We start from the raw sequence: 25,172 nt of genomic DNA, 5'->3' as shown, positions 1-25,172 counted from the left end.
TAAGTAGGAAGAATAGTTAGATATATCGGTCGCTCATCCTCCTAGACAGTCTCCTGAATCAAGCATATTCATCAGCCTCCAAGTAATACATCCGCTGGCTGGCTGCGGGTCTCTCTAACCCATACTACCCCATGTCTAGACACACTTGAACTCCGGCATTCTCATCACCGCTGCCAGCATCGCACGAACCAGAGGATGAAGCATATCCAGGTCGGGCTTCATTCTCTACCAATATCGCGATGCATATCCGTTAAGGACGGGCTCACGATACTCGTCAGCTGGATTTCAGCTAAATTCAAATTTGGGTCAGAACCTTATAGGTCCCCCCCCTGTCTCAACTTGGTCGGGATTCGCGGTATAATGCCATCTACAATCGTAGGTGATAAATGGGAAACTAACTTCCACTCTCTTCAAATCTGCAGATTCATTGGACCTGTAAGAGGATGATAGCTCGCAACATAGGTATAGACACAGACAGTCTATGTTCAAGCCCAATAATTCTACCAACAAGAGTAATCTGAGCTTAGAACGAGAATTCTCCATTCCCTACCCTCCAGATATCTTTGTCTCCCTATCCACACTGCTCGCTCCGCGTATTGAGCTAGTTTCTCCTTGATCAAAGGATCTCTAACTAATCAATCTTCACGGACCACGCTTACTTGAGCGGTGACGTCGGTCCTGTTAGAGATAGGACCGCTGAGGTGACCAGTAATCTTGACCTTGTTGCCGCGCAGGCTTCTCAGAAACAGGCTTAGATCATGGGGCCCGACATGTGAGAACGATTCCTCGGGACGAATGAAGAAGTCGCCACTAATATCTTCGACATTCTCATATTCAAGCAGAGCGTCCGAGTCCCATTTCTCAAGGCTTTGGGGGAAGACACCGTGCAACAGAACGGTGTTGCCTTCGACAATCCAACGGCCATTGAAGGTATTAGCGACACCGGAGATTCTACCTGGAGCGATGGGCATCTAGTTAAAAAAAGATTAGAACGAGCCCCAATAGTCGAGGGAAATCGAACAAAATGGCGGTGCTTGTCTTACTTTGGCGCTGAGAATCGTTCTTTGCTGGCCAATTGAGGGCGAAGAGCTGTCAAGATCGATCAGATTGTGTTCCTTTGTCTGTCTGGTTGTTGTATTCCAAGACAGATGTGGGAAACTGTCTATGTATTTATAGCTGAACTCTCCCCAGCTCACTTTAGGGATCTTCAGAAAAGACGAACTGTTGATCAACAAGAACGGACGAGTGGAGAGGATTGCCTCATTTTTTGGGTGCAGACAAACATTGTCGATTTCTTCATGCGGTCCTAGTACATATTCGCTATCTATGTCATGGTCTGATACAATTGGACCACAATAAGTTATTAGTACAGAATATCATTGTCTTCAAAAGAAAAAAAGAAAAGAAAAATACCTCATTTCATGGCTGGCTGAACCCTCAGAACCTAAAAAAGTGGTGCCCGCTTCTAGTCACTATCATAAGCATCGTGGACTTAGTTAATTCAGCGAACGATGTGCATTTATCACAAATAGTATACGGATTACATAGTAACCAGAATATAAGATGTTAAATCTATCTCTCTCAATTAGGTCCGTTCTGCAGCGCAAAAAAACTACGCCTGTGGCCCTATTGCGAAGAACTAGTTAGAGATCTACTATTCTGGGGACTAGTGATACCTGGATGTATGGACACTATATGCGGCAATACCTGCATATGAGAATGCTAGGCGCAGCTACTCTACATGACTTTGGCGCTGCTGTTCTAAATTGACGAAAGTCCCCAATTTTGATCGACCAGTCGCAATCGAGATCGACCTAAAGGGCCACGATTAGGTAGTCTTCTGGAGTGGAGATGAACCCATATTCCTGATTTCCGAGACAGTGAGGACCAATGTCCAGAGAAGAAGGGATCATACCATGATTCCAAATACCAAAACCTGGCTCCATCTTTGCACTGAGCTGAGCTTATCGTTCTATGGATATAGTATCGGAAAAGGCCCTTTTAATGGCCCCCCCTCTTCGACCTCTTACGTCAGAGTAATATTGTTAGGTTCTCAATGCCCTGCTCTTTGTTTCCGCGCGAAAGTTGGATGAGAGATAGTTTGACAGTGTGTTGTTGTATTACATGATGTGCCTTAATCAAGCACAACCATTGTATACGCCGAAGTCGTTACTATTATACTTATTCATTACTTTAAGCCCCGATATATCTGCGACCTTGGCAGATCTACTATCGGCCCGCTATTAGTTCCCGCTTGGAAAGGAATGCAGATATTTAACCACAGTATATTCTAAATTAGATATAGCTTCTCCTGGCGTGCTAGCTAGAGTCCTGAATTCAAGCTTCCTATTAGCAAGCTGAAGATCTACACTCCTGGCGGGATGAATGCCTTGCCCCGTAGGCGTCACTTGCAACGAAGTGATGGTTCGGCAGCATAGAGTTTGCGCTACCTGTGTTCTTCTCAGTATTATCCACGGTCAGGCTATGTGTAAGCGACAGACGCAATTTTTATGATGCATTTTCGCCATTACTCCAGAAAGAGAGGAGAGTTCTTCACATAGCTCTCTCACACGCTTTCGGAAGGGAAGGATATTGGCTTCATGCTCACTGCGTCGGTCATAATAGTACTGATCCCCACTACCTAAAGGAGGATCGATCCAATAGAAAAATTCCTTAAGGATGTTTTTCCTGCATGGACAGGCTCTAATAATTCAGTTGGATCTTGGAAAGATTAGTGTTGCTTATTCTCACTGCCGAAACGCATATGATTTAATAGCCATCTGCCACGTTTGGACGGTTGCGTAGTGGGCTAGTCCTGGGCTGGCCGGCTATTCATGCGAATAGTATCGTCCATATGGAGAATGACCCAGATAGAAGATGATGAGGTCGAGGGGCACGGGCTCAATGAATCCAATGGCGTTTGCTGGTCCTGCTGATGATGCAAGGATTTGTCTGCAGGAAAATGTGAAAAGAAAGAACATTGCTCGGGGTTGGTGACAAGCATACACTGAAGCAGTAAATTGATTCATCAGTACACTAACTCATTACGTCTGATACTGTAAACAAACGAATTCATGAGCTGCAAAGATGTTTGATTCATGAGACTGAACCCCTAGTAGTGCTGAAATGAATCAAGCAGTCCACCTCCAATTCGGATCCCTCCACCCATCCACCAAACACTGCGTCGCAACATCAGCTGCGGTAAGCTTAACCCCCTGCAACTTATCCCGTCTTCGATTATCATACCGAAACCACATCCCCAGGCCCAGGATCATCAGGATTCCAACCATCTGAAACACGCAATTCACGATCAGCGCCGGCATGTACTTGGGAGCGGTTCGAGAATCGAATGCAAGACTGGAAGGGATTCCAGCGCAGTTGGCTGAGCCGACGAGAAATCCAACAATGGCTGCCCGTTGACTTTCAGATGCTACGTTGTTGGCATGCCAGCTATGGAAGATACAGCTGGGGGCAAAGGCTCCGCTCGTGAGAAGAAAGCAGGCGAAGTAGGCGACGCCCTTGTGTTTCTCGGCGTCGACTGTTATGAGGATGATATATCCGACGAACGTAATCATTAAAGCGCCGGCGAGGTGGAAGGAGCGCTCGCGGAAGTAGTCTGAAGACCGGCAAAGAGTCCAGAGAACGACGGTTCCAACGCAGTATGGAGCGACAGTGTAGAGGTTTGTCTTGACGGTAGAATAACCCAACAGGGCAATCATCTGGGGCAAGAAGTTGCTCACGGAAGACTGGGCGATTCCATAAGAAAAGCAGCTCATTGCCCATACCATGACGCGCCAATCGCAAAGCCCCTTGAGTGCGTCCTTGAGATCAAAGGCATCGTCAGATCTGACTGAGCCGTCATGTAGAAGACGTAGCTCGGCCACGTGAGATTCTTCCTCGCTGAACCAGTGACACCGGGAACCACTCAGAGGAAGCCACCAGGCCGCAAAGCTAGCACAAATAAGAGTAGCACCGCCTTCGATGATGAAGAGGTACATCCATCCTGGAAGGTGGTGCTTGATCTGGAATACTCCAAAGGATATCAATCCGGAAAATGCACCGGCGATAGTGACCGTTCCATAGAAGATTGACAAGCGAAAAGCCAGCTCATTTCGTTTATAGAATTGAGTCAGATAGAATATGACACCCGCTATTTTAGACGAGAATCAGCTTCCTTTCGAGGGTAGCTTTGTCCGATATAGTATCTATGCACCACTTACCGAAGAAACCAGCTTCGAAAATCCCCATAAAGAACCGACATGCCAGGAGACCGGAGAAGTTATGCGCGGCGCATTGAAGAAGAGTCACGGAGCCCCTATGATAATGTCTCTCAGCAAGAAGCCCATTCATGTTTTTCTAAGAGACTCACCAAGCCATCATCATCATCGGCAGCATTCTCCTTCCGCTAAACCGCTTCAGCAGCAAGTTCGAAGGCAGATCAAAGGAGCAGAACGTGACGTTGAAAACAGCCAAGACAATGCTGTACTGGTTTCCCACCAGGCCAAAGTCTTTATCCAAGCCGTCGGTCTTTGCATTTCCCAGGTTGGATCGGTCGAGATTGTTGAAGAAGTACATGAGAGACAGAACAGGCAGGAGTCTACAGTAGCCATTGTCAGTAAACATGTCAGTTCTCAAGGACGAAGTGGCAGGACATAAGTACCTGAAATCCAGCTTTCTCACTACCGATCGCTCCACTACTGGATCTATAACAAAGGATCCAGCGATGGAAACGCCTGCCTCTGAGATAGAGGGGCTCTTGGTCTTTTGCAGATCAGACTTGGACGAAGTCGGGTCTGCCATGACTGTCTTGCCAGTTATGAGACTTCAAGGGGAGAAATCCAAGGCTTGTCTCGACGTGTACTATATACCCCAGAAGTACAGTACCTCTGATGATACAACATTCTTCAAGAGTCTCCATGCTTTGCTTATTATAGTCGCCTATGCTATTTCATCAGCAGTGGTTGACTCCAGCGCGATAATTAGTTTTACCGCGCGATAACAGAGAAACACGGCAGTCAATAGTCAATACATACTTACGTCCTCATCTGCAGGATTCTCGAATTCCTCTCGGCCGACCAACGACGAATGCTACTTGATACCAATCCATTAACCTACAGATAACAAGAGCCTGGAGGCCGCCATTGGCGGAGATACTTTACGTCGGAGAGAGACCGACAGCTCACTCTCCCACCGAAGCTGTAGCGGGAAACTGTCATTATCAAGATCGGCCAGAAGCTAGAGAATGCTGCATGGCGGTTCCAGCCGCAACAGAACCTTCCCAGAAGAGAAAGACATGGCTGTTATCGAATCTCGATAGCACCGTCTTCCCCACATGGAGCTGGAGAGAAGTAGCTTAATCACTCGAGTTGGTGTCCCGACTCTCGTGTTTCCTATGCGAGTAACATTATGTATCAACCAAAGAGATGGCTGATGATATAGAAATGCATCGGCCTGATCCGCTTGGGTCTTTCCTCTTAGGTACTTATTGCTGATCGATACACTCGGCAGATGATACAGTAGGGCACCTTGTTGTTCCGGATCAGACAACAACTTCTCACAGCTAACTATATGAATTTAGAACCCTCAGTCTCTATCGAGACAGAGTGGTCGTAACCCAGAAAAAAAAAAAACATTCGTGGCCATCGCACCGCTAGTTCTATCACAATGACGCCCCAACCCCTCCTCACAGACAAAAATGCGCCTATCGTCATCGTCGGCGCGGGCATCTTTGGTCTGAGCTCTGCGATCCATCTGGCGCAGAGGGGCTTTGAGAACATCACCGTGTTCGACAAGCAGCCGTATCATGAGACCTTGTACGATTTTGACCGGGGATGCGACGCCGCATCAGCGGGTAAGATGATGAAATTTCAATCCGAATATTTGCATAGATCAATGACTTGATAGTTCTTCTTGAATCTCAGCAGCTAACACCCCATTTCAGACTGCAACAAAATCATCCGCGCAGCCTACGGCCATGAAACATGGTACCAGAACCTCACGTTCGAGGCGATCCAGAACTGGACAGCGTGGAACGATTCTCTAGCCAGAGGAGATGATCTACCTCCAGGAATGACGACCAAGGACCGCATCTATGTCAATTGCGGCAACTATCATATCGGCGATGAGAAAGGAATGAATGGCTTTGAGGATCTGTCTGTCAAGAACATCACTGCCGCAGGCTACGGCCATACGCAATATCTCCTCACCGACCCCAGGGATGTCGCGCGAGCCCGCCGTGATGGGCTCAACGCTGCTATTGATCCGTTCAATCTGCTGCACAAAGGCCAGGGCCGTCTTTCGGGTCATCTTGACATGGTGGGCGGCTTCGTCTACGCGGATAAAGCATGTCGCTTTGCGCTACACAAGGCCCAATCTCTAGGCGTCAAGTTCATCCTCGACCCGACTGCAGGCCAATTCTCCAGCTTCATCGAGGAAAACGGCGCTGTGACAGGAATCAAGACATCCGATGGGAAGACGCATCGAGCCGCAGTGGTTATCCTCGCCTGCGGCGGCTGGACACCAACCCTTCTCCCAGAGCTCGACGGCCTCTGCGAGACGACGGCCGGTTCCGTAGCCATGATCCAAATCCCCGAGGGATCTCCACTCCGCGAGCGTTTCTCCCCTGACCGATTCCCCGTCTGGCATTACAAGATGCGCGGTGGCGCCAACGGCAGTTTATACGGCTTCCCGATCGATGAGCGCGGCGTCATGAAGCTCGGATATCGAGGAACGAAGTATACCAACCCGACACTAGCCACCACGAGCGATAAGAAAACAACAATCCGCAGCACTCCTATCACTGCATACACGCGTCCATCGATCCATACCTTGCCGGCTAAATCCATCCAAGTCATCCGTGGGTTTTTGGATAAATACCTCCCGGAACTGGGCGCTGCTAATCTCAAAATCACCACGACTCGACTCTGCTGGTATACGGATAGTTTCGATAACCATTTCGTGATTGATTCCGTCCCTGGAAAAGCTGGAGTGATAGTCGCGACAGGCGGGAGTGGACATGCGTTCAAGTTCCTACCGATCATCGGGCGGTTCGTTGCGGATCGCGTGGAGGGCAGGGAGTCGGATATGTTAGAGCGATTCTTCAAGTGGCGCTCGTTGAACCCGGGTGAGAAGCCGCATAACTTCATTATGCAAGGGAAGGACAGCCCTAACTCACTGTTGAATGTACGAATGAGTGATGAGCGAGATTTGGATCTAGGAGATGAAGGGTATAGAGCGAAGTTGTAGTTGATAATATTCTTTTTTTTTTGTTTGTTTATTTTACCTCTTTTTCTCTTTTCGTATAGAGACGATCTCATTTGGTAGGTATAGATGAAGTGAATTCAAAAGGAAAGTCGGCGAACACCACTATGCAGAACAGGAACAGGGAAAAAAAAAAAGAAAAGAAAAGAAAAGAAGCCGATCTCATACTTATTCCCTCATGACCTCTAACATGAAATCTAATGATGCAAGGGAATCTATCCAACCCTAGGACTCTATCTCAAGAACTCCTCTCTAGTCTCGTCTAGTAAGGTGCTGATCTAGGCGCGCCAGCCAAGGATAGGATGTTCTTGCAATATAACAAGTAAGAGAAAAAAGAAAAAGAAAGGTTCTAGAACCACTTCCCTCTCTTCGCCTCCTTCTCTTTGAGGGCCTCGATCTGGCTTCTGATGGCAGACAGCTCCTCTCCATGGCGCTTGAGCATGGCGATGTGTTCCGTCTTCAGGGCCTGGAACTGGTCATCCAGCGTCTGGTGCCAGGGTTCGAGGACGAAGATCTGGAAACTCAGCGCCGAGGAGGCAATGACGAAGTTGGTGAGGGTGATGATGCGGGCGAAGAGCGGCATGGTGGCGGTTCTCTCTCTTTATTGATGTGGTGTGAGGGATACGCGGACTGTACTTTACAGCTTGCGACAAATTGCTTTTCCTTGTCTCTGGATGTTCAGAGAGTAGTCCACGGTTTGCTTGATCGAGTCGAGTGGAAGGTTGGTTGGTGAGCTAAGCGCGTACTTGATCCAGAGTAGACCCTTTTCTGGATATCAGTATAGCTGTACTAAAACAGGAGCAGCTGTGATCAAAAGTATGCGCAGCTGAATAAGGCACACTCACTGGTCAAGATTGGGTCTTCGAAAGACTTTAACGTTATTCCAATCACCACCTGATGTTGATGACTCCACGCAGGGAAGTGCAGTGGCGGTTAAACCGATCGTTCGTTAACAGAGAGGAGAGGAGAGGCGGAGAGGAGAGTTAAAAGGTGGACGGATGGGTCGATGATTGAGGAAGAAGAGAAGAGAAGAGAAGAGATGAAGACGCGAGAATGTTATCAGATCCACGAAGGACGGGCGGGAAAGAAGAGCGAAAAAGCCCGTCAAAAAAGCCGCCAAAAAAGCGCCCAAGGACAGACTGCTGAGGGAATCTCGAAACGAGATGCGTTGTGCACTTTCAAATCGTCATTTTTCGTCGGACCGGCAATCTATCATGATTGGAGTTGCCAGATGAAGCTATACTTATTGTAACCTTTTGGGAAAGTCTCACGGCTGAGCGGCGACTAAGTTAATTAATTAATTAGTGATTATTATCATTCTTAGTTGACTCACTCTCCTTTTTTCTCTTTTTTTTTTCTTCATCTATCCTCTGCCTGTAGGCTGATCTCTGTCTTCTCTCCGTGGGAGACAAGATCTTATCTGGTTGCTGAGCACATCGTTGTGTGTTGCGTGTAGTTAACTAGGTAGTTATCGTTATCTAGATTCTTGATGGTCGATTCCTGTAGTCCGAAACTGCAAGAAGACGCCGGCAAGTTGTCCGATCGAACATCGAACCGGTCCGTTAGTCTCCGAGAGAACCGATCCAAAGCCGATTATCCCTCCAGCAGTGCCTGCTAGTAGTTATTATTCATTATTATTATTGGTATTAACTAGCGTCAAGGGAAATATAATGGTCAACTGTCCAAGAGCGATCGATGCTTCCTGTGTATGTACTGTACACATCTTCGACGATCCAATCCAATCATCCGAACTAGACTAGATACAGAATAATAATAGCAACCATATCGATCAGACCAATGGATATAAATAAATCTATAGCAACTACTTCTATAATTATTACTTCTAGACTCTAGTTAGTTATCAAGTTAACCTCCAACGCGGGCATTCGCGGAGATCCACAGGGCTCAACCGACGCCAACCGAGCCTCTCCGCATTCCCCAGACGATCATCTCGACGGTAGTTAATGTTGTTCTCGCACCTGGAGTCCACGAACTCCCTCTTCATTTCGTTTCGTTCTCTGGTCTTGATCCGTCGCTGATGATCCCTTGACCGGTCTGATGGCGTCTTCACTGTTTCGAAGGAGCGGTTTATCCATATCCACCTCCGGCCGGAAGGTCTTTACTACTACTCCCTTGATAGCCCCGCGGACTGCAGTACGATGGAGCAATTCTATCTCTCAGAGACCTGGGTCGGACCAGTAAGTCGATCTCGCCAGACCTCTGTGAACATGTTTTTTCGAGAATCACATCTGATTCGGATTTTGCGGCGCTCGCTCAGTGTTCGATTCCCTGGCGCAGTCGACAGTAAATTCACCACGGAAATGTCCTTCTCACGACCATCGAATATGCCCGCTATGCCTACGTATCGAGTGATGGACTCGGACGGAACCATCGTGGATCAAAACCACGCTCCAACAGACGTCTCAGATGAGGAGGTCATATCTTGGTATAAGAACATGTTGACGGGTTCGTCTTCCTGCCGTATCTACCAGTGATGGGACCACTACTGATCCAAGCGACGCAGTTAATATAATGGACCTGATCATGTTCGAAGCCCAGAGACAAGGCCGATTGAGCTTTTATATGGTGCGTACTGTGCGCTACGTATGGAAGCTTTCCGCTGATCATCTCACCTCTCCTTAGGTCTCTGCAGGCGAGGAAGGAATCGCCGTGGGTTCCGCAACGGCGCTCTCTCCAGACGACGTGGTGTTCGCACAGTATCGAGAAGCCGGCGTTCTCCAGCAACGTGGATTCACTTTGCAAGAATTCATGAGCCAGCTGTTTTCCAACAAGAACGATGCCGGCAAAGGGCGTAATATGCCGGTACATTATGGACGCTCATATCCGAAACAGGTAAATCAAATCCATGCCCCTCCCCCCCTAAAGATATGACCACCACCACAGCCAATTCTAATCATATATGTCCAACTAAGTACACAATATCCTCACCACTGTCAACTCAAATCCCCCAAGCCGCAGGTGCCGCATACGCCCTGAAGCTCCAACATCTCCAGAATCCAAACACTCCACCGCGCATCGTCGCTTGTTATTTCGGTGAAGGCGCAGCGAGCGAGGGCGACTTCCACGCCGCACTGAACATCGCTGCTACAAGATCCTGTCCTGTAGTCTTCATCTGCCGCAACAACGGTTACGCCATCTCCACCCCGACACTAGAGCAGTACCGCGGCGACGGCATCGCTAGCCGTGGAATCGGCTACGGAATCGACACCATCCGCGTCGATGGCAACGACATCTTCGCTGTACGCGAAGTAACCAAAGAAGCACGCCGCATGGCCCTCTCCGATGGCGGCCGACCCATCCTCATCGAAGCAATGAGCTACCGCGTTTCCCACCACAGCACCAGCGACGATAGCTTTGCATACCGTGCGCGCGTCGAAGTCGAGGACTGGAAACGGCGCGATAACCCGATCATTCGGCTACGGAAGTGGCTTGAAAACAAAGGCCTCTGGAACGAGGACCTGGAACGCGACACGCGGGATGAGATCCGTCGAACGGTACTCAAGGAATTCAGCGCTGCTGAGAGGGAGAAGAAGCCTCCCCTTAGAGAGGCCTTTACGGACGTTTATGAGGAATTGACAGAAGAGGCGCAAGAACAGATGAAGGAGCTGAAGCGTATCTTGGAGACGTATCCAGAGGAGTATGACCTAAGGGAATTCCAAGATGGGATTAAGGGACTTTAAATATTGTCCAAGAAGGGAGCGTCTCCTTCGGTACCCTTTCGTCATGCACATATATATATATATATACATACATCGTTTACAACCTACTTATGCGAGATACAATGCCTTGCAAAGAACAATATCTATTTGCATCTTGGAGAGGAATAACGGCCATTAAGTGATGGGTATTTCTTTTTTGTAAGGCATTATCCTTGCTCAATCATGTAACGAAATGCAATGCAATGCAAGTAAAGTAATACTCAATACAATGGAAAGAACCGAAAGTTAATCTACACTGACAACAGAGAAAACGCTAACATCCGTCAACTCGGAACAAACAGAGAAACAAGCATCCGTAACCCGGGAGGGCATGCACATTAGAATTACCCATTTCCGTTCCATCCCATGCAATTCCATCTAGCTCCGTCACGTTCCAGTTCCATGTTCGAAACGCCTTGATAGTGTCTTGGTAGTACAATATGGCCCCAAGCAGAAGCTGCTTACGACGCCTCAACAGTCGCCGCAATTGCCTGCTGTGCAAGCTTCTTGTTGCGCTTGATCAGCGCCATCAGCTTCTTGTCAATGGAATCAACATCCTTCCGAGAAGACTCTAATTCGCGCTGGGAGCGCTCGATGAACGTACGCAGCTCATCGTCGGACATGCCCATGACGTCCTCGAGATCCGGAATATCACCCATGGCGATGCCAGTCACGCCAAGCATATGTTTCGCAGTCGCGGCAGCGAAGGAGCGGACCGAAGCAGCCGTTGCGTTGACAAGTTCGGCCGTGTTCGCGATAGCCCAGTTGTGGCTTCGAGTGGTGTCAGCCTCCATGGCGGAGAGGACATTAGGAGGCGCAGAAGCGACTGTAGGAGGCGTAGAATCCGCAGCACCTGCGCCAACACCGGCGTCACTCGCTCCCGAAATGCCAGCCCCTGGGGTCTCATCAACCCAGACGATGTTATACCTCTCGGGGGTGGCGAAGAGAGCGTCGAGACCACCACCGCGGTTTGTGATGTCCGGGTCAGTAATTGAAAGTGCGGGATACTCCTGCATTGAATCAGCAGACAGCGACAAGCTCTTCTCCAGCGCAAGGTAACGATCCTCTTCGTCCGGAGATAGGTGACGAAGGATGCATCCGCTCGGAGTGATGAGGCATCTGCTTTTTAGGAGCGCCGAGTCGCCGTTGATGCGAACGGGTTCTCCACGGAGAAGCTTCTTTCTGTCCTCTTCCGTTAACTCAATAGGCTGCTTCAGAGACTCGTAATCTTCCGACGAACACTTCATATCCGAACGCTGGCTGAGATTGGGAGGATTAAACAGGGGATGGTTGTTGAGATCGAGCAGCCCAGACTGATGCAGTTGAGCAAGGAGAACTGGGAGTGGAGACGTCCTCTCCAGGAAGAGCTCCTTTATCGGGATACCCTTAGCTTCAGAGTCCTTTATCATCTGCTCGATCGTATTGTTTTCACGCCATGTCTCCGTAGCTTCTCTCTCGCCACTCTCGCTGGCTTCCTTCTCAGGAGAAGTAGCAGGTTGGACATCCTTCGTAGACTTGTCCTTGGATTTTGACTTTTTACCAGCGTCGGCGGACTTCTGCTCTCCTCGGTCTTCAATAGCTTTCTCAGGAGACCTGCTGGCCTCCGAGGCAGCTCTAGTTGCTGTTTCTGTCGTGCTAGAGGGCTCATTGCTCGAAGGCGTCTTCTTGGTCTTCCTTTTCCTGCCGATGATCGGAGCCTGTACTGGCTCCTCCACAACAGTGGTTGAGATAGCCTCTTTGGCCTCCGCCTGTTTCGCCTTCAATCTTCTTTCCTTTTTCGCCTGACTCTTCGTGATCGCACGCACTGGCGCCGAACCGATCTTGGAGGGCGGAGGGGAGTTTGCCCGAGACACAGATGCCGATGTGTACGGATCGTAGTCGGAACCGACTTCACCAGGAGTCTCGGGCCTGCTGACCGAAGAAATACTCAGTCTTCTGGAGCGGCCCTTCACGGCTTGGGCAGAAGAGATTGATTGTGTAGCTGAAACAGGAGGGGGTGTCTCTGCCTTTGGAGTATCTACGACCCGAAGTACCCGAGTTTGACGTGGGCCGGAGGAGTCCGAAGCGCGAGAAATGCCAGTAAGAGGAGTGTTAGGGCGGGAGCCAGCCACTGACGCAGTAGCACCAGCGATGACCTGGCTTGGTGTATCCGACTTGCCAGGGGAATTATCTTGGGGGTGGGAAGCCGTGAAAGTCGATAAATTAAGCTTGATCGGCTTTGGCTTCGCACTCGACTCGCGCTCACTGCGCTGGGGAGTACCCGTGGTAGCCGCGGTATCTTCCTTCTTGTCAGAGACGCTGAGGCTCTCTGCCTTAGATTGACCGCGAGCTTTGGCGGGCTTCGGTTTAGGGGAGCCAAGGGAGATTTCCGATGCATTCTTGACCCTGTCAGTCACCTGAGCAATGTCAGGGGCCGCCCTAGGTTCAGGCGTAGCATGTCTAGAGTTGTTCTCCTGCAGTTTCTGCGCAGGTGTGCCCAGCCAGGGGGCAACAGGAGCAAATCCGGGGGGAATTGACGGCGAACGTACGGGACTCGACGGGTCCAACTCCTGAAGGAAAGCAGCGGCGGGATGTGCATGCGGCAGAGGCAGGCCGGGAGGGAGCGTCGGGGTCCCCGAACGAATCGACGATGCGCGAGAATCGTCAGCAAGATGCGGCCGGAATGGGAAGCCAAAACTGTCGACGGACGGTCTGTCCTTGGCGGATACATCCAGCGGTGGGAATTCGTCATCGACTGTGGAGAGCAGTTAGCAATCTCCCGAAGAAAAGCGATGTGGGTGAAGTGAATGAGCGAATTGCAGCGGATCCGAAATAATCTGAAAAGAAAGCAAGAGCAACAGATAATCGCAACGAAGCATACAGACGAGGCGACCAGGCAATACGATAAGGTATAGGCATAATGGCAATTACAAAAAGAGCTTTGACCAGGCAGGATGGGCAGGCCAAATGTCTATATGAACATTAAATGTGAGAATTTGCTTTCGGCATATGACCCCGCTTGGGTACAAGACAGGGCGGGGAGGTTAACGTACATGAGCCATGAACCGGTCGACCAGAGGTCGCCCAAATGCTGTAAATGAAGCAGGGCCGGATGCAACAATACGGCGTCCGCCAAATATGTAAGGAAACCCAGAAGACATTAGATCTCCGCAAAATGTGACGACGCCTCCCATCCAACATTGCCCGTAATGCGCAAAACAATCCATAATAAACGCCAAAGGCACGCCCAGCCCATTATCTTCTTTTGGGAGCCGTCTGCCTGATGCTTCGCTTCAAAAGTGAAATCGACAAACATGAGTTCCAAGAAAGCGTACAGAAAGGTCACGGCCGTGCCCACATGAGGGGAGCATATCATTCATGGGAATTGGGTAGAGAAAAAAAGAAAGAAAAAGAAAGAAAGAAACACAACATTGAACGCGGTCAACACAACAAGGGGAGGGAACTATCATAACAGAAGGGAGTAGGATGGGTGAAGATGAAATCACCAGCGGTTAAAACCAGCTCCATACATCATGGAGTGATTGTACCCACCTTGACCCTGACTCCCGTACAGGGCTTGCCCAGCAGCAGTGTTGGCACCAACTTGATGCATTCTCGCCTGCAAGATACTCGGGTCCGCAAGATCGACTACACCACCTCCACCGGAGGAAGTGTTAGCGTGTCTGTGCTTCTTCCCCTTCTTCTTCTGCTTCTGTGGCCCCTGTTCGGGGTATGTCCCCGCCTGGGAACCATAGAAAGAGCTGAGAAGGCCAGTAGTAGCGGGAGTCAGGGGAGGGGGTGTCTGGTGTTGCTGGAGGAAAGGAAACATGAACTCACGCTTAGCAACTTCGTGCGCTTGCAAACCACCTGCGCCACCGCGACCACGGAGAAGTTCCCGCATCAGCTCCGGATTGGCATCTTGCTTACCAAGGTTTGCTCCCAAGCCAAGGTTCGCGTTGGCGGTGAAGCCATGGCCCTGTGCAAACATTCCGCCTCCGCTAATTGGAGGAGTGCCGGCTGTCTTCAAACCTGGGGGAGGGCCCTGGACACCACTGGTATAGAAGTGGCTCGCGAGGCTATGCTGGGGCGTAGGAGCCGCCAGAGGATTTGGTGTTCCTGACTGCATCAGAGACGCTTGCTGGCTCATGAGCCTGGCGCTAGGGTTGTTCTTGGCATTGCTATCATTTGCGAAGGAGAATCGAGAGGATTGTCGGTTATGACCTTGCATGCCACTCAACTGAGGCATCTGATTCTGGAAAAGGCCCTGACGAGCCTGAGACGCATGATCAAAGCCGGTTGAACCGAAGCCCGTCTGCAGCGGATCCATCAGACCAGCCTGCTGGCCGTTAGCGGACTTCAGCAACATTAATTGCTGCTGCTGCAGAGGAGTCAAACTCCGGCCTCCGACGTTCAGACTCTGGAATTGATGACTAGCGGCAGACACAGGAGAACCAATAACCGAGTTTGTCGCAGTTCCTTGCTGGGAAGGAGGTTGGATGGCGCCATGAGATTCACGGCCACGATCCCCGCGGGCGGGAGGATGGACATCATCGGGCTCACCACCTAACTGCAAGCTACCACTTTCCCTAGTCTCCTCTTCAGCAGCGGCAGATTGAGCGGCGGAATGCAGAAACTGCTGCGTCTCAACCTCTTGCTTTGCGCGTTCCTGCTCCGCCTTTTCCCGCATGGCCCTGCGCTTCACTCCGCCGTACGGATCAATGAAGGAAGGATGATTCTCGATGAAAGCAGCTTCCTCTGCCGGTAACCCAGCAGCAGAAAAGACGAACTTGAAGTCGGACGAATTGATGGCCTTCACTAACTCGTCCAAGAGAGGATTCTCGGGCCGTGGTGGCGGTTGTGCTGCGCGAGGTTGGCTTTGCGACACGGGTTGGGCATTCGCAGGAGCAGGCGTGCCGCGACGCGAAGCAGCATCTTGCGAAGACCCGGCCTGTTTCTTTGATTCATCTGCCTTGGTCGCGATAACAGCACTCGTGGGTTTGGGGCTTGGAGAGGATCGGCTCCCAGTTAAACTGGCGCGCCTCGCACGGTTCACAGGCGCATCCTTGTTCGCCCAGCTAGCAGATGAGGGGAGAGCCGACCCGTCGTTGGTGCCCGACCGCGATATACCATCATCCTTACTTCCTTGGCGACGCATCGGTTGGGATGACTGGAGAGGTTGCGCGGATGGTCGCATCTGAGCCGGATGATGTTGTTGACTTGGACCGGCCGCACCGTTGGTATACCCTTGTCGCATGTTCATGGACGAGAGGTCCTGTCGGCTGAAGCTGTCGGTATCTTCCCCAGTCTCGTGCAGGAAAGTACAATTCCGGTTGTTACATTGCTCGTTACGAAGGAATGAGGAGCAATATTTCGTCGTACCGTATTGCGCCCTGATAGAAGTAATTAGTCTGATGCCATAGTACGAAAAGGCACTATTGGACCCACCTCAGAACCCGATCGCCATTGACAGACCCATCTACAGCTGCGATACAGGTCGCCGCGTCCGCCTTTCTAAGGAAGGTAACATAAACGCCGATACCCTGGTTCGGATTCCCGCCTGGTTTAGCCTTGCTGACCACGATCTTTTCGATATCTCCGTACTGGCCGAAGTATTCGGGACCTCGAAGCGTCTGCAGTAACTGGTTCTCGTCACGTATGGTGGGGTTCAGGCCAATCACGTAGACCAGGTTCTTTTGGACCACTCGGACACCAGCAAGATTTTTCCGGCTGGATGCCTCGATCTCGCGTTTTTCGGCCTCTTTCTTCTTCGCAGCAGCAGCTTTGCGGTGCTTCAGTGCCAAATCCGCTTTGAATCTGTGCGATGCATCAAGGTTAACGCTGATGTTTTGCAGTGTCAACGTAAAGCACGTAGGCCACTTACTCATCCACATCAGGGACCTTATACTGTATGGTACTTTCATCGTACACCCGTCTACAATTCGGACATCGACCCTCTTCACTGTGGGTCTTGATATTGTTGTAACAGAACTGACATATCTGTATCGCGTCAAGTCAGATCACTGTTTTGCATAGAAAGTCTCTGGGATAGGAAGGCTGGAAGGGCTCGCCACAGCGTTGCGGGGAATCCGGGTACACACCTGGTAGCCACAGGGACAAGGTTTGAAGTTCTTATCCGAAAGATCGAACTCTTCGATACAGAGGGGGCTAGAGAACAAAAGTCAGCACGACAAGCCAAGCACAACCGGACGGGGAGCTCTGTCATACCAGAACTCATCATCGTCATCAATGACTGAGTCGATCTGTATGCGATTTGACATGGCTGTGGCGAGAAGTTGGCAGCGACCGCTCAGTAACTCAGCAGCAGGTTCAGAATGCCAGCAAACATGAACGGGCGGGAAGATCTGAGCAAGGAGGAGCGCGATGGGAGGAAAATGTGAGGCAGGAGATAAAGAGTGTGAGAGAGGGCGGAAAGTAGGATAAAGGTCTGGTGGAGGCGTGGGTGTTGTTGAGAGATGAAGATGAATGCGCTAGAGACGAGGGAGGAAGAGAGAAGCGAAGAGAGAAGAAGCTCTTCATCTTTGCTGCAACGCCCGCTGGTGTCTCTCCCTGCGCGGCGTGGCTGCACCGCTTAGCTAATGTCTGAGTCACCCGCACGTGACCGCTCTTCCCATTCTCAACTTCCATGTCGACGTCGAGCTGTTACAACGCCTCGCCTTGCCCTTTCGCCATCCATTATCCTGAATTGCTCCACAACAATGGCGTCTGCGCGCTCTCTGATGCGGCTGGGGAGCAGCCGCTCCTGGGCTTCTGCATCCAGGGTGTCCGTATGTGCCCGCGCCTTCTCCTCGACCCCTCTGCAGCGTTCGTCTGAGGATGTGCCCAATATGCGGCAGGCGCAGCGTCCTCGTATGTTCTGGATAGATACGTGATCATATCAGTATCGATGATTGACTGACTTTCTCTATAGCATTGGGGCCGCTGAAAGCCCCCATTGTCAATCCTACCGACAAGTACGCGGACAAGGCCGACAGCCTCCACACCTACGGTCAATACATCATTTCCTGCCTGCCGAAATACGTCCAGCAGTTCTCCGTCTGGAAAGACGAGCTTACGATCTACGTCTCTCCTTCCGGCATTATTCCCGTCTTCACCTTCCTCAAGTACCACACCGCGGCGGAATATACCCAGATCTCCGACATCACCGCCGTTGATTACCCGACCCGGGATGCGCGCTTTGAGGTCGTCTACAACCTGCTCAGTGTCCGCCATAACTCGCGTATTCGTGTGAAGACCTATGCCGATGAGGCGTCTCCCGTTCCCAGTGTCACCTCTCTGTATGATGGTGCTCTGTGGTACGAGCGTGAGGTCTACGATATGTTCGGTGTTTTCTTCAGCGGCCATCCTGATCTCCGTCGTATCATGACCGACTACGGCTTCGATGGCCACCCCCTACGCAAGGACTTCCCTCTCACTGGTTACACTGAGATCCGCTATGACGAGGAGAAGAAGCGCATTGTCGTCGAGCCGCTCGAGTTGACCCAGGCCTTCCGTAACTTTGAGGGAGGTACGGCTGCCTGGGAGCCAGTTGGCCCTGGCACTGACAGAACGCCTGACTCGGTATGTGGTTTATTTTTATCACCCATCCTGAGATCAATTGCTAATTTCCCGGGATATAGTTCAAGCTTCCTACGCCCAAGCCTGAGGAGAAGAAGGAAGAGGAAAAGAAATAGAGCGTGGGCCCATGTATACGTACTTTCCTTCCGTCTTTCTTCATTTACTATGTACATACCGCACGTGCATGTTTGGAATCGGGTGCAGGTCCAGTTCATTTATTTCCCTCCCGTATTTCTGTCCGCGCGCGGCTGTAACCTGGCCATCCGACTAGGACTCCGGGTCTGAACTGATGTAGAGCTTCTCGCCGGAAAGATCCAACTAATGGGAATTTTCCCCAGTACCTTTCTCCACTGCAACTTCCAATTCCTTGGAGAACACTAATTCATCCCTCTCCCACACCAATTCCACCGCTGCACCGACCGCTCCCCCCAAAATCACCAGTAAACAGATCTTAACCCCCAATTCAACCGCACTCACCCTAACCTTTGCCTCCGCACAAGCCTTACGATACAGCGCCACTGCCCATAACATGACACTGATTGACCCAATGGTATTATCCCACTGCAAGAACCAGAGACTACCCTCTTCCACGGAAGAGACGCGCACGGAGTCCAACGGGATCTTGTTAATGAATACCCGCTGCGGATGCAGTTTCTCGAGGTATTCTGCATTGAATAATCCGGGATAGATCACCGATGTCAGAGAGATCAACCAGGTTCCAAGGTGAGGGATGGCAGCGCATGCGAATGCGAAAGCGTAAAGGTATCGTAGAGAAAGGATATCAGCGCGGCGGTCATGGATGTTGTCTGGTCGAGTACATCGTGGAGAGAAATATTTGGTAAGGGATAGGAGGAACGAAACAGTTAGTGGCCAGAGTTGCCATGCTGCGAGGAAGGACTGCTTCGTATCCATATTGAAGATGGCAGTAGGTGCGGCGAGGAGGGCTGTTGGGATAAAGTAGCCTATGAATAGGGCTAATGGTAGCGTATTTGAGATTATTCGAGGAGTAATGATCTTTTGAAGAGTGAGGTTGGAAATTGTCCGTGATTTCCAGAGGTTTAGCATGCAGTAAATCGTCATGGATAAGGCGTATGTGATTGTTTGGGCCAAGAAGCCGACGCCGAATACACTGGGATCTGAGAGTCAGCTTGTTGTTCGCTTACGGACATTTCTCGTCTGATTCTGATTCAGAACATGCAGTGCTATGATATAATAAGTGAGGACAGGTCGGGAAACATACGATGCCATAAGTGTCCCGGCATTTCCCTTCCTCCATGCTTCCACCGTGATCAAAATCCAAGCTGCGCCAAAGGAGCCTGTGGATGAAAAGGCATAGAGGGATAGATCAGGAGCGCTTCCATCGACCACACGCAAGAAGAATGCATTTAGGTGAATCAACAGACCCTCATCGAGAGCTTTGATACCAGTGAGATTTGTCTTGATGGGGCCGTCTCCACCGGGCATCGTCCTCGAGTAGATGGCATCGTCGAGGAGAGTAAATAGACCATTGCGAGAGGAGAAGATGAATACGGTGTAGACTCCCAAGAAGAAAATCAGGGGCAAGATGTATTTGATCGTAGTTGTCATTGCGAAATTCTAGGACTTGATGCGGACAAGTTGATAGTTCAGTGATGGCAATGAAGTTGATACTAAGTAGTCAGAGTAGCTGTCAATAACGGGAAATATATGTTGGCTGCTGGCGCACTGTATTTATTCACGTCCCCAGTGATGTTGTAGCACTCAATCTGAACTTCAATGAATGAAAGAAACTGCAGAAACCATCTTAGCTGCAATGTAGTACAGTCCAGATACACACTCCATCCATGTATTACCGTCCTGGTGTTTTAGTTTTAGCGCTTAAGTACCGTCGGAATCCCGCAGAGACGGTCGCCCAGCGGAGAAAGACAAAGGAGAAAGTCTTGGCATCCGCCGCCAGCTTCGTTCTCCGCAAAAACCAAAAATTTAAAGCCTCACCAATACATACTTTGCAGAACGCCTTAATTCCGTTTCCCAGTCCCCCACCTTATAATCATAATCATGCCGAAGCGTAAGCGCGCCGAATCTGAAGATGCAAATGACTCTCCGGAGAGTCGCGAGGAGCGCAAGACCGTTCTGCGAGTTACTCGGTTGACGAACAAATTCGAGTATGAAATACAGACATTGTTCCGCGCTCTGAAAACCGCTCGAGGGTTTGAGCGGCAGAAGATGGGTCGGAGACAGAAGACTGCGCAGAAAGAGAAGAACGAAGGGGCGCTGGCGCGCTTACAGGAGGAAGTGCAGGTGTTGAAGGTATGGTACTGTTATTTTCTATGCGTTGGAATGGAGACTTAAAAAATCATGGTGCTAATTCATCTAATATTACAGACCCTCGATCTGGAACTCACAGCACAAAGATACCTCTTCAAGCAACTAGCAAAAACCAAGCGCATAGCAGAGTCTCCTGCATTCGTCCGGTTCAAGGAAGCGAAGCAATTATCGATAGAAGGCCCCAAGAGCAATGCCGAATCGAACGTTATTGCGCGTCTATTCAAGTCAACTCCCATAAAGAATGTCATGCCGGGAATCATGGACGGGTTTAGGGGACTTTTGGGGGTGGACGCCGCGCCGGGTGCGAAATCTACGAAGGACTCGAAAGAGAGGGATGCCGATGGAAAGGCAGAAGTTAAGGCTTCGAAGTCGAAGATGAAGGATGAAAGGGAGCAGGGATCAGAACCACTTTCAGGTGACGAGTCCAGTGCGGAGGATGTCAATATGGCCGATATACAAAGCGACGATTTCGCCCAGTTCGATTCCCGGCTTGCGGCCTCATCAGACGAGTCCGAGCCTGAAGGCGCCTCTGGCGATGACGACGACGACGATATCAGCATGGACGGTTCGAAATCAAACCGTTACAATCGTGCAGCCGATCTCTCTCTATCCCCCACCCCATCCGACTCAGAATCCGACTCCCCTCCCGCGACGTCCGTTAAAGCTAGCAAAAAGGCCTCTGCTACAGGAACCATCAAAGACACTACTTTCCTCCCCTCTCTCATGATGGGTGGATACTGGTCTGGTTCCGAATCTGGAGATGAACCTGCTCCCGACGAACCTCCCCGTCGCAAGAACCGCATGGGCCAACAGGCTCGTCGCGCTCTCTGGGAGAAAAAGTACGGCAGCGGAGCAAACCACGTTCGCAAGGAGCAGGAGAAAAAGAGAAACAGCCGCGATAGTGGCTGGGATGTCCGCAAGGGAGCTATGGATCCCGATGCCGATGGCAGAGCCAAGAAGTTTGGTAAGGGACGAAGCGGCCCTGGTACGGGCAGGCCGGCCCACAGGTCAGGAGAGAGGGGAGCGTCGAGTCATAATGATAGGCCGTCATTCCAGCAAAAGAAACCCCAAGATGACAAGCCGCTACATCCGTCGTGGGAAGCAAAGAAGCGCGCGAAGGAGCAGGCGGCTCAGGCTACTTTCCAGGGAAAGAAGATCACGTTTGATTAATTGTTGGCGTTGCAAGCATTAGTTATGAGAGACGAGCGTTTGACTTCATCTGATGCAATTATTTTCATAATTAGGAGTGAGGAGTGATCTGCATTCCATCGTGTAAGTATATTTAACTGCATCGCGAGGGTCTCCAAAGAAGGGAAAAAGTTATTCTCGTTCATACACCATTCCATATTGGATTTCATTATAGTATGTACATACAGAACTTGCGCCTCCAGCAATATCTGGCCATAGTGCAGTACATTAACTCATTGAACCATGCATGCTGGGCCCAGACCCAATGTCGTAGTTCTGGTCTAGCGGGGTGCTAAAGTCCGGAATGACCGTATCAAAGAGGTTCATAATGTCAAAACCGGCCGGGGCCGGCAGATCGTCGTCTACTGCACTTACCTGCGGAAAAGCGATCGGATAGAAAAGGTAGTCGGTGATTGGACTCGTGTCGCTTACTGCACCTTGACTCGGTGTGTTATATGGTTGCTGCACAGACAAGTCAGCATTGAATACTTTTGTGGACGGTTAATACGACAGACGCACCGGTATAAACGTTGAGGGATTATTTGCACTATCAATAGCATTCATTTGTACTGGCCTTTCTGGAGTCCTCGTAGTGGTCCCTTGGCCACCGTTAGAATTCCTCGATTGCACATCCCGCACGAATTGTCGCGCGATATGCGCAAAATCAGAGAGAAGAGAGCTAGGAAGGGACCCTCCTGTGGCATATTCTAAGCGGCTAAAATAACCAGCTGCTACGTCCAATAGTGCCAGGTTGCTCCTTGTCTCACGGTGGTTCGGGTTGTGAACAACAAAATCGAACAGGATGAACAAGGCGGAAAGAGGCATTACGCCCAGGATCCTGCAGTCTGCGGTTAGAATAGATGTATGGGGGCCTTGCCAGAAGTACAAGCGTACCATATTGGAGTATACGCTTCAGCATCAATATACCTGGTCAGCTCGATAATGACACGTGCAGCGTTCATGAGTGCTTTCTTGCTCTGAGACTGTCGTGAACCTGGATTTGCCGCACCGACATTGAGTGTCAACCGAGACAGGGCGATGACACCACTGTAATAATAATAGTGTATCCTTAGAGCTACCTGGAGGGTGCACGAATTGGCAAAATGCTGGGCTCGAAAAGGCAGACCGGGGCGGAATTGCTCGGGGATGGAATTCCTCCAGCGTTCTAGATCGTCGCCGGCCATGTCAATAGCTGCGTAGTATGCCTCTACAGAATTCATCCTCGCAGTGACAGAGAACAGCATCTCAAACGCCTTGGAAAGTAACCTGCTGAACCTGGCTGAGGACAAAAACCAGTCAAAGTCTCCGAACATCGCCTCAGGCGCGACTGGAATAGGAGCACCAATATCGTAATCAATGAGGATCTGGAGCCGTTAGTCACGGCAAGTGCAGCTCAGCGTCCAGAATGCCTGCACTCACCGAATTCCTGCCACTGTAGAAGCTATCCATCTTCTCAATGGTGTATATCACCCAGAAAGTCCTATGGTGCTCTGCATTATCACTGGAGGACGTCGCTCTCCCGAATCCGAGCGACTGAGCCATCCTGGCTGCTTCTGACACCATCATTTGGCCAATTTGGAGACATGATAGATTAAGGGCAAAAATTGCCTAGCCCGATATATTCAGCCTCTACGAACTCAGTGTGCTAAAGGGTACTTACCATTGCTGTAACAGCCTGAGCGAAGTCAGTAAAGCCGTAATAGAACAGAACAGTGATCGTATCACCTACCTGCACGTTGATCAGACTCTCCCGCGGAACTAGCACATCCGGGAATAAGCCCAGAGAGATCTGGAATAGCTTCCATGCCTTCCCCTGCCCCGGATCAAAAGTACCTCCTTCCTGATATTGACATCCAAGAGCGAGGACGGTGTGGTACAGAGCCGAGAAGGGAGCCGAGGTCGACAGTAACTGTGGTAACTGTGGATTGCAAACCTTGGCTTCGAACGATTGTCGATCCAAAAAGGGATAGAGAGGATGAACTTGCTCAAAGTACGCTGTCCTGCATGTTAGAAACCGTCAAGCAATCACGACGACTGACAGGGATGATGACCTCTAATGTAGGAAGCCGCCGACTCCGGCGGGATCTGCACCGCCGATGACGGTTCTTTGAATTTGATAATCGAACCAGAGGGTCTGCCACTGCGGTTCATTCGTCCATTGATGACGGTAATCATGGTCTCGATCAAATCTCGTAGCTTTGTGTGCCCAAGAAGCTCGGATACGGATCGTATCCTGCTTTCTGAAAAGAATGCCAGGCTCGAGCTTGCCACTATGTAAGAAACGTTACTACTTTCCCCAAAAACGGCATATGAGGAAGGGAAAAAGTACCATATTTTTCATGTGCCTGCACCACGCTCCAGTGTCAGTCTGAGACCACATTGTTAAGATAGGAGTGAATCCCTAGGCTCGTACGTACTTTGAAGATGCAGTCTTCATTCCTCGGGAGAGCCTCTACGTGCCTGTCTTCGAGGATGCGTTCCATATACAACTTCCGTGGAGCCCCATAAGAGTAACTTGGAGTGGGAGAAGTGTGCAGCGATTGTGTGGGGTAATCATTATCTTGCTCCGCAGACCAGTGTATTGGAGAATGGGTTGACGTTGACCGTCGCTGTCGCAATTTTCTTTTGGTGTTACTGAAGTGACACCGCACCTCTCGTCGCTGCGGAGTGTACATGTACCAATCAGCGGGTGTCCCTCATAGGGGGAAGATGTTACTTAGTGCCATACCAAACAGTTTGTACAACTACTCTTGCCATGGTCGCCTGTAGAGTGAGGTATTTTTGTTAACTAGGTAAACAGTCTTTGTGTAAAAGACACAAGCAAATGCATTGTCGATCAGAGAGACTAACGGATGCAGCGCACTTTGCGGGCTTTGCAGTCGTCGCAGGATTTGGAAAGCACAGGCTGCAGCAACGAGGTGGCGGCGATCATATTGTCATGTCAGTTTGTGAAGGAGATTATCGACTTCATGCATCGATCACCGAGATGCGAAGTATAATCGCCCTTTAAGTTCCGGGCAGACGCGGAGGTCGGAAGTCCCGGAGAGTAAGGTAAGTTAACATCACGGGACTCGGGTCTCGGTGGTCGATGTTTAGTACAGAATAATAGTTAAATAGATTCGCTGATATTATTATTATTAATAT

General features: G+C 50.3%; 10 protein-coding genes across 10 annotated transcripts; 4 read left to right on the top strand and 6 right to left on the bottom strand.

The window, feature by feature from the left end:
* Positions 1–205: 205 nt before the first annotated feature.
* On the bottom strand, positions 206–1,269 carry C8Q69DRAFT_471505 (hypothetical protein). The gene has a single exon (XM_028630911.1). The coding sequence runs from the start codon at positions 969–971 to the stop codon at positions 636–638; it is 336 nt and encodes a 111-aa protein (XP_028484426.1). The 5' UTR covers positions 972–1,269; the 3' UTR covers positions 206–635.
* A 1,698-nt stretch (positions 1,270–2,967) lies between these two features.
* Positions 2,968–5,187, bottom strand: C8Q69DRAFT_528851 (major facilitator superfamily domain-containing protein). The gene is made up of 4 exons (XM_028633683.1): positions 4,661–5,187; positions 4,370–4,597; positions 4,221–4,315; positions 2,968–4,150 (listed from the first exon to the last, which is right to left on the bottom strand). The coding sequence occupies exons 1-4, from the start codon at positions 4,798–4,800 to the stop codon at positions 3,132–3,134; spliced, it is 1,482 nt and encodes a 493-aa protein (XP_028484425.1). The 5' UTR covers positions 4,801–5,187; the 3' UTR covers positions 2,968–3,131.
* Positions 5,188–5,348: 161 nt separating this feature from the next.
* C8Q69DRAFT_471500 (FAD-dependent oxidoreductase) lies at positions 5,349–7,419 on the top strand. Its single transcript, XM_028630910.1, has 3 exons — positions 5,349–5,516; positions 5,579–5,851; positions 5,942–7,419. Exons 2-3 carry the CDS (start codon positions 5,665–5,667, stop codon positions 7,243–7,245), a joined length of 1,491 nt encoding a protein of 496 aa, XP_028484424.1. The 5' UTR covers positions 5,349–5,516; positions 5,579–5,664; the 3' UTR covers positions 7,246–7,419.
* Positions 7,420–7,493: 74 nt separating this feature from the next.
* C8Q69DRAFT_508142 (hypothetical protein) lies at positions 7,494–7,843 on the bottom strand (the record flags this gene model as incomplete). Its single annotated transcript, XM_028632950.1, has 2 exons — positions 7,494–7,512; positions 7,620–7,843. The coding sequence occupies 2 exons, from the start codon at positions 7,841–7,843 to the stop codon at positions 7,494–7,496; spliced, it is 243 nt and encodes an 80-aa protein (XP_028484423.1).
* Positions 7,844–9,073: 1,230 nt separating this feature from the next.
* C8Q69DRAFT_304336 (thiamine diphosphate-binding protein) lies at positions 9,074–11,201 on the top strand. Its single transcript, XM_028627185.1, has 5 exons — positions 9,074–9,458; positions 9,539–9,726; positions 9,785–9,846; positions 9,904–10,113; positions 10,194–11,201. Exons 1-5 carry the CDS (start codon positions 9,319–9,321, stop codon positions 10,959–10,961), a joined length of 1,368 nt encoding a protein of 455 aa, XP_028484422.1. The 5' UTR covers positions 9,074–9,318; the 3' UTR covers positions 10,962–11,201.
* A 239-nt stretch (positions 11,202–11,440) lies between these two features.
* On the bottom strand, positions 11,441–17,236 carry C8Q69DRAFT_445699 (putative CCR4-NOT core complex subunit Not4; the record flags this gene model as incomplete). The annotated part of the gene is made up of 6 exons (XM_028629081.1): positions 11,441–13,713; positions 14,511–16,348; positions 16,404–16,772; positions 16,840–16,955; positions 17,057–17,123; positions 17,184–17,236. 6 exons carry the CDS (start codon positions 17,234–17,236, stop codon positions 11,441–11,443), a joined length of 4,716 nt encoding a protein of 1,571 aa, XP_028484421.1.
* A 438-nt stretch (positions 17,237–17,674) lies between these two features.
* Positions 17,675–18,649, top strand: C8Q69DRAFT_487307 (NADH-ubiquinone oxidoreductase 304 kDa subunit precursor; the record flags this gene model as incomplete). Its single annotated transcript, XM_028631976.1, has 3 exons — positions 17,675–17,825; positions 17,887–18,536; positions 18,596–18,649. The coding sequence occupies 3 exons, from the start codon at positions 17,675–17,677 to the stop codon at positions 18,647–18,649; spliced, it is 855 nt and encodes a 284-aa protein (XP_028484420.1).
* Positions 18,589–20,381, bottom strand: C8Q69DRAFT_304330 (hypothetical protein). The gene is made up of 2 exons (XM_028627184.1): positions 19,774–20,381; positions 18,589–19,662 (listed from the first exon to the last, which is right to left on the bottom strand). The coding sequence occupies exons 1-2, from the start codon at positions 20,118–20,120 to the stop codon at positions 18,852–18,854; spliced, it is 1,158 nt and encodes a 385-aa protein (XP_028484419.1). The 5' UTR covers positions 20,121–20,381; the 3' UTR covers positions 18,589–18,851.
* A 69-nt stretch (positions 20,382–20,450) lies between these two features.
* C8Q69DRAFT_499509 (cellular morphogenesis protein) lies at positions 20,451–22,185 on the top strand. The gene is made up of 2 exons (XM_028632328.1): positions 20,451–20,822; positions 20,898–22,185. Exons 1-2 carry the CDS (start codon positions 20,571–20,573, stop codon positions 22,008–22,010), a joined length of 1,365 nt encoding a protein of 454 aa, XP_028484418.1. The 5' UTR covers positions 20,451–20,570; the 3' UTR covers positions 22,011–22,185.
* Positions 22,186–25,027, bottom strand: C8Q69DRAFT_471475 (fungal-specific transcription factor domain-containing protein). The gene is made up of 11 exons (XM_028630909.1): positions 24,879–25,027; positions 24,757–24,791; positions 24,446–24,688; positions 24,358–24,373; positions 24,080–24,298; positions 23,758–24,023; positions 23,689–23,703; positions 23,448–23,636; positions 22,923–23,392; positions 22,548–22,866; positions 22,186–22,490 (listed from the first exon to the last, which is right to left on the bottom strand). The coding sequence occupies exons 1-11, from the start codon at positions 24,958–24,960 to the stop codon at positions 22,257–22,259; spliced, it is 2,088 nt and encodes a 695-aa protein (XP_028484417.1). The 5' UTR covers positions 24,961–25,027; the 3' UTR covers positions 22,186–22,256.
* Positions 25,028–25,172: the final 145 nt, after the last annotated feature.

The sequence above is a fragment of the Paecilomyces variotii genome (genome assembly GCF_004022145.1).
Source record: "Paecilomyces variotii strain CBS 101075 chromosome Unknown C8Q69scaffold_7, whole genome shotgun sequence".
Classification (NCBI taxonomy): Eukaryota; Fungi; Ascomycota; class Eurotiomycetes; order Eurotiales; family Thermoascaceae; genus Paecilomyces; species Paecilomyces variotii.
This window is presented reverse-complemented; position numbering and strand designations above follow the sequence as displayed.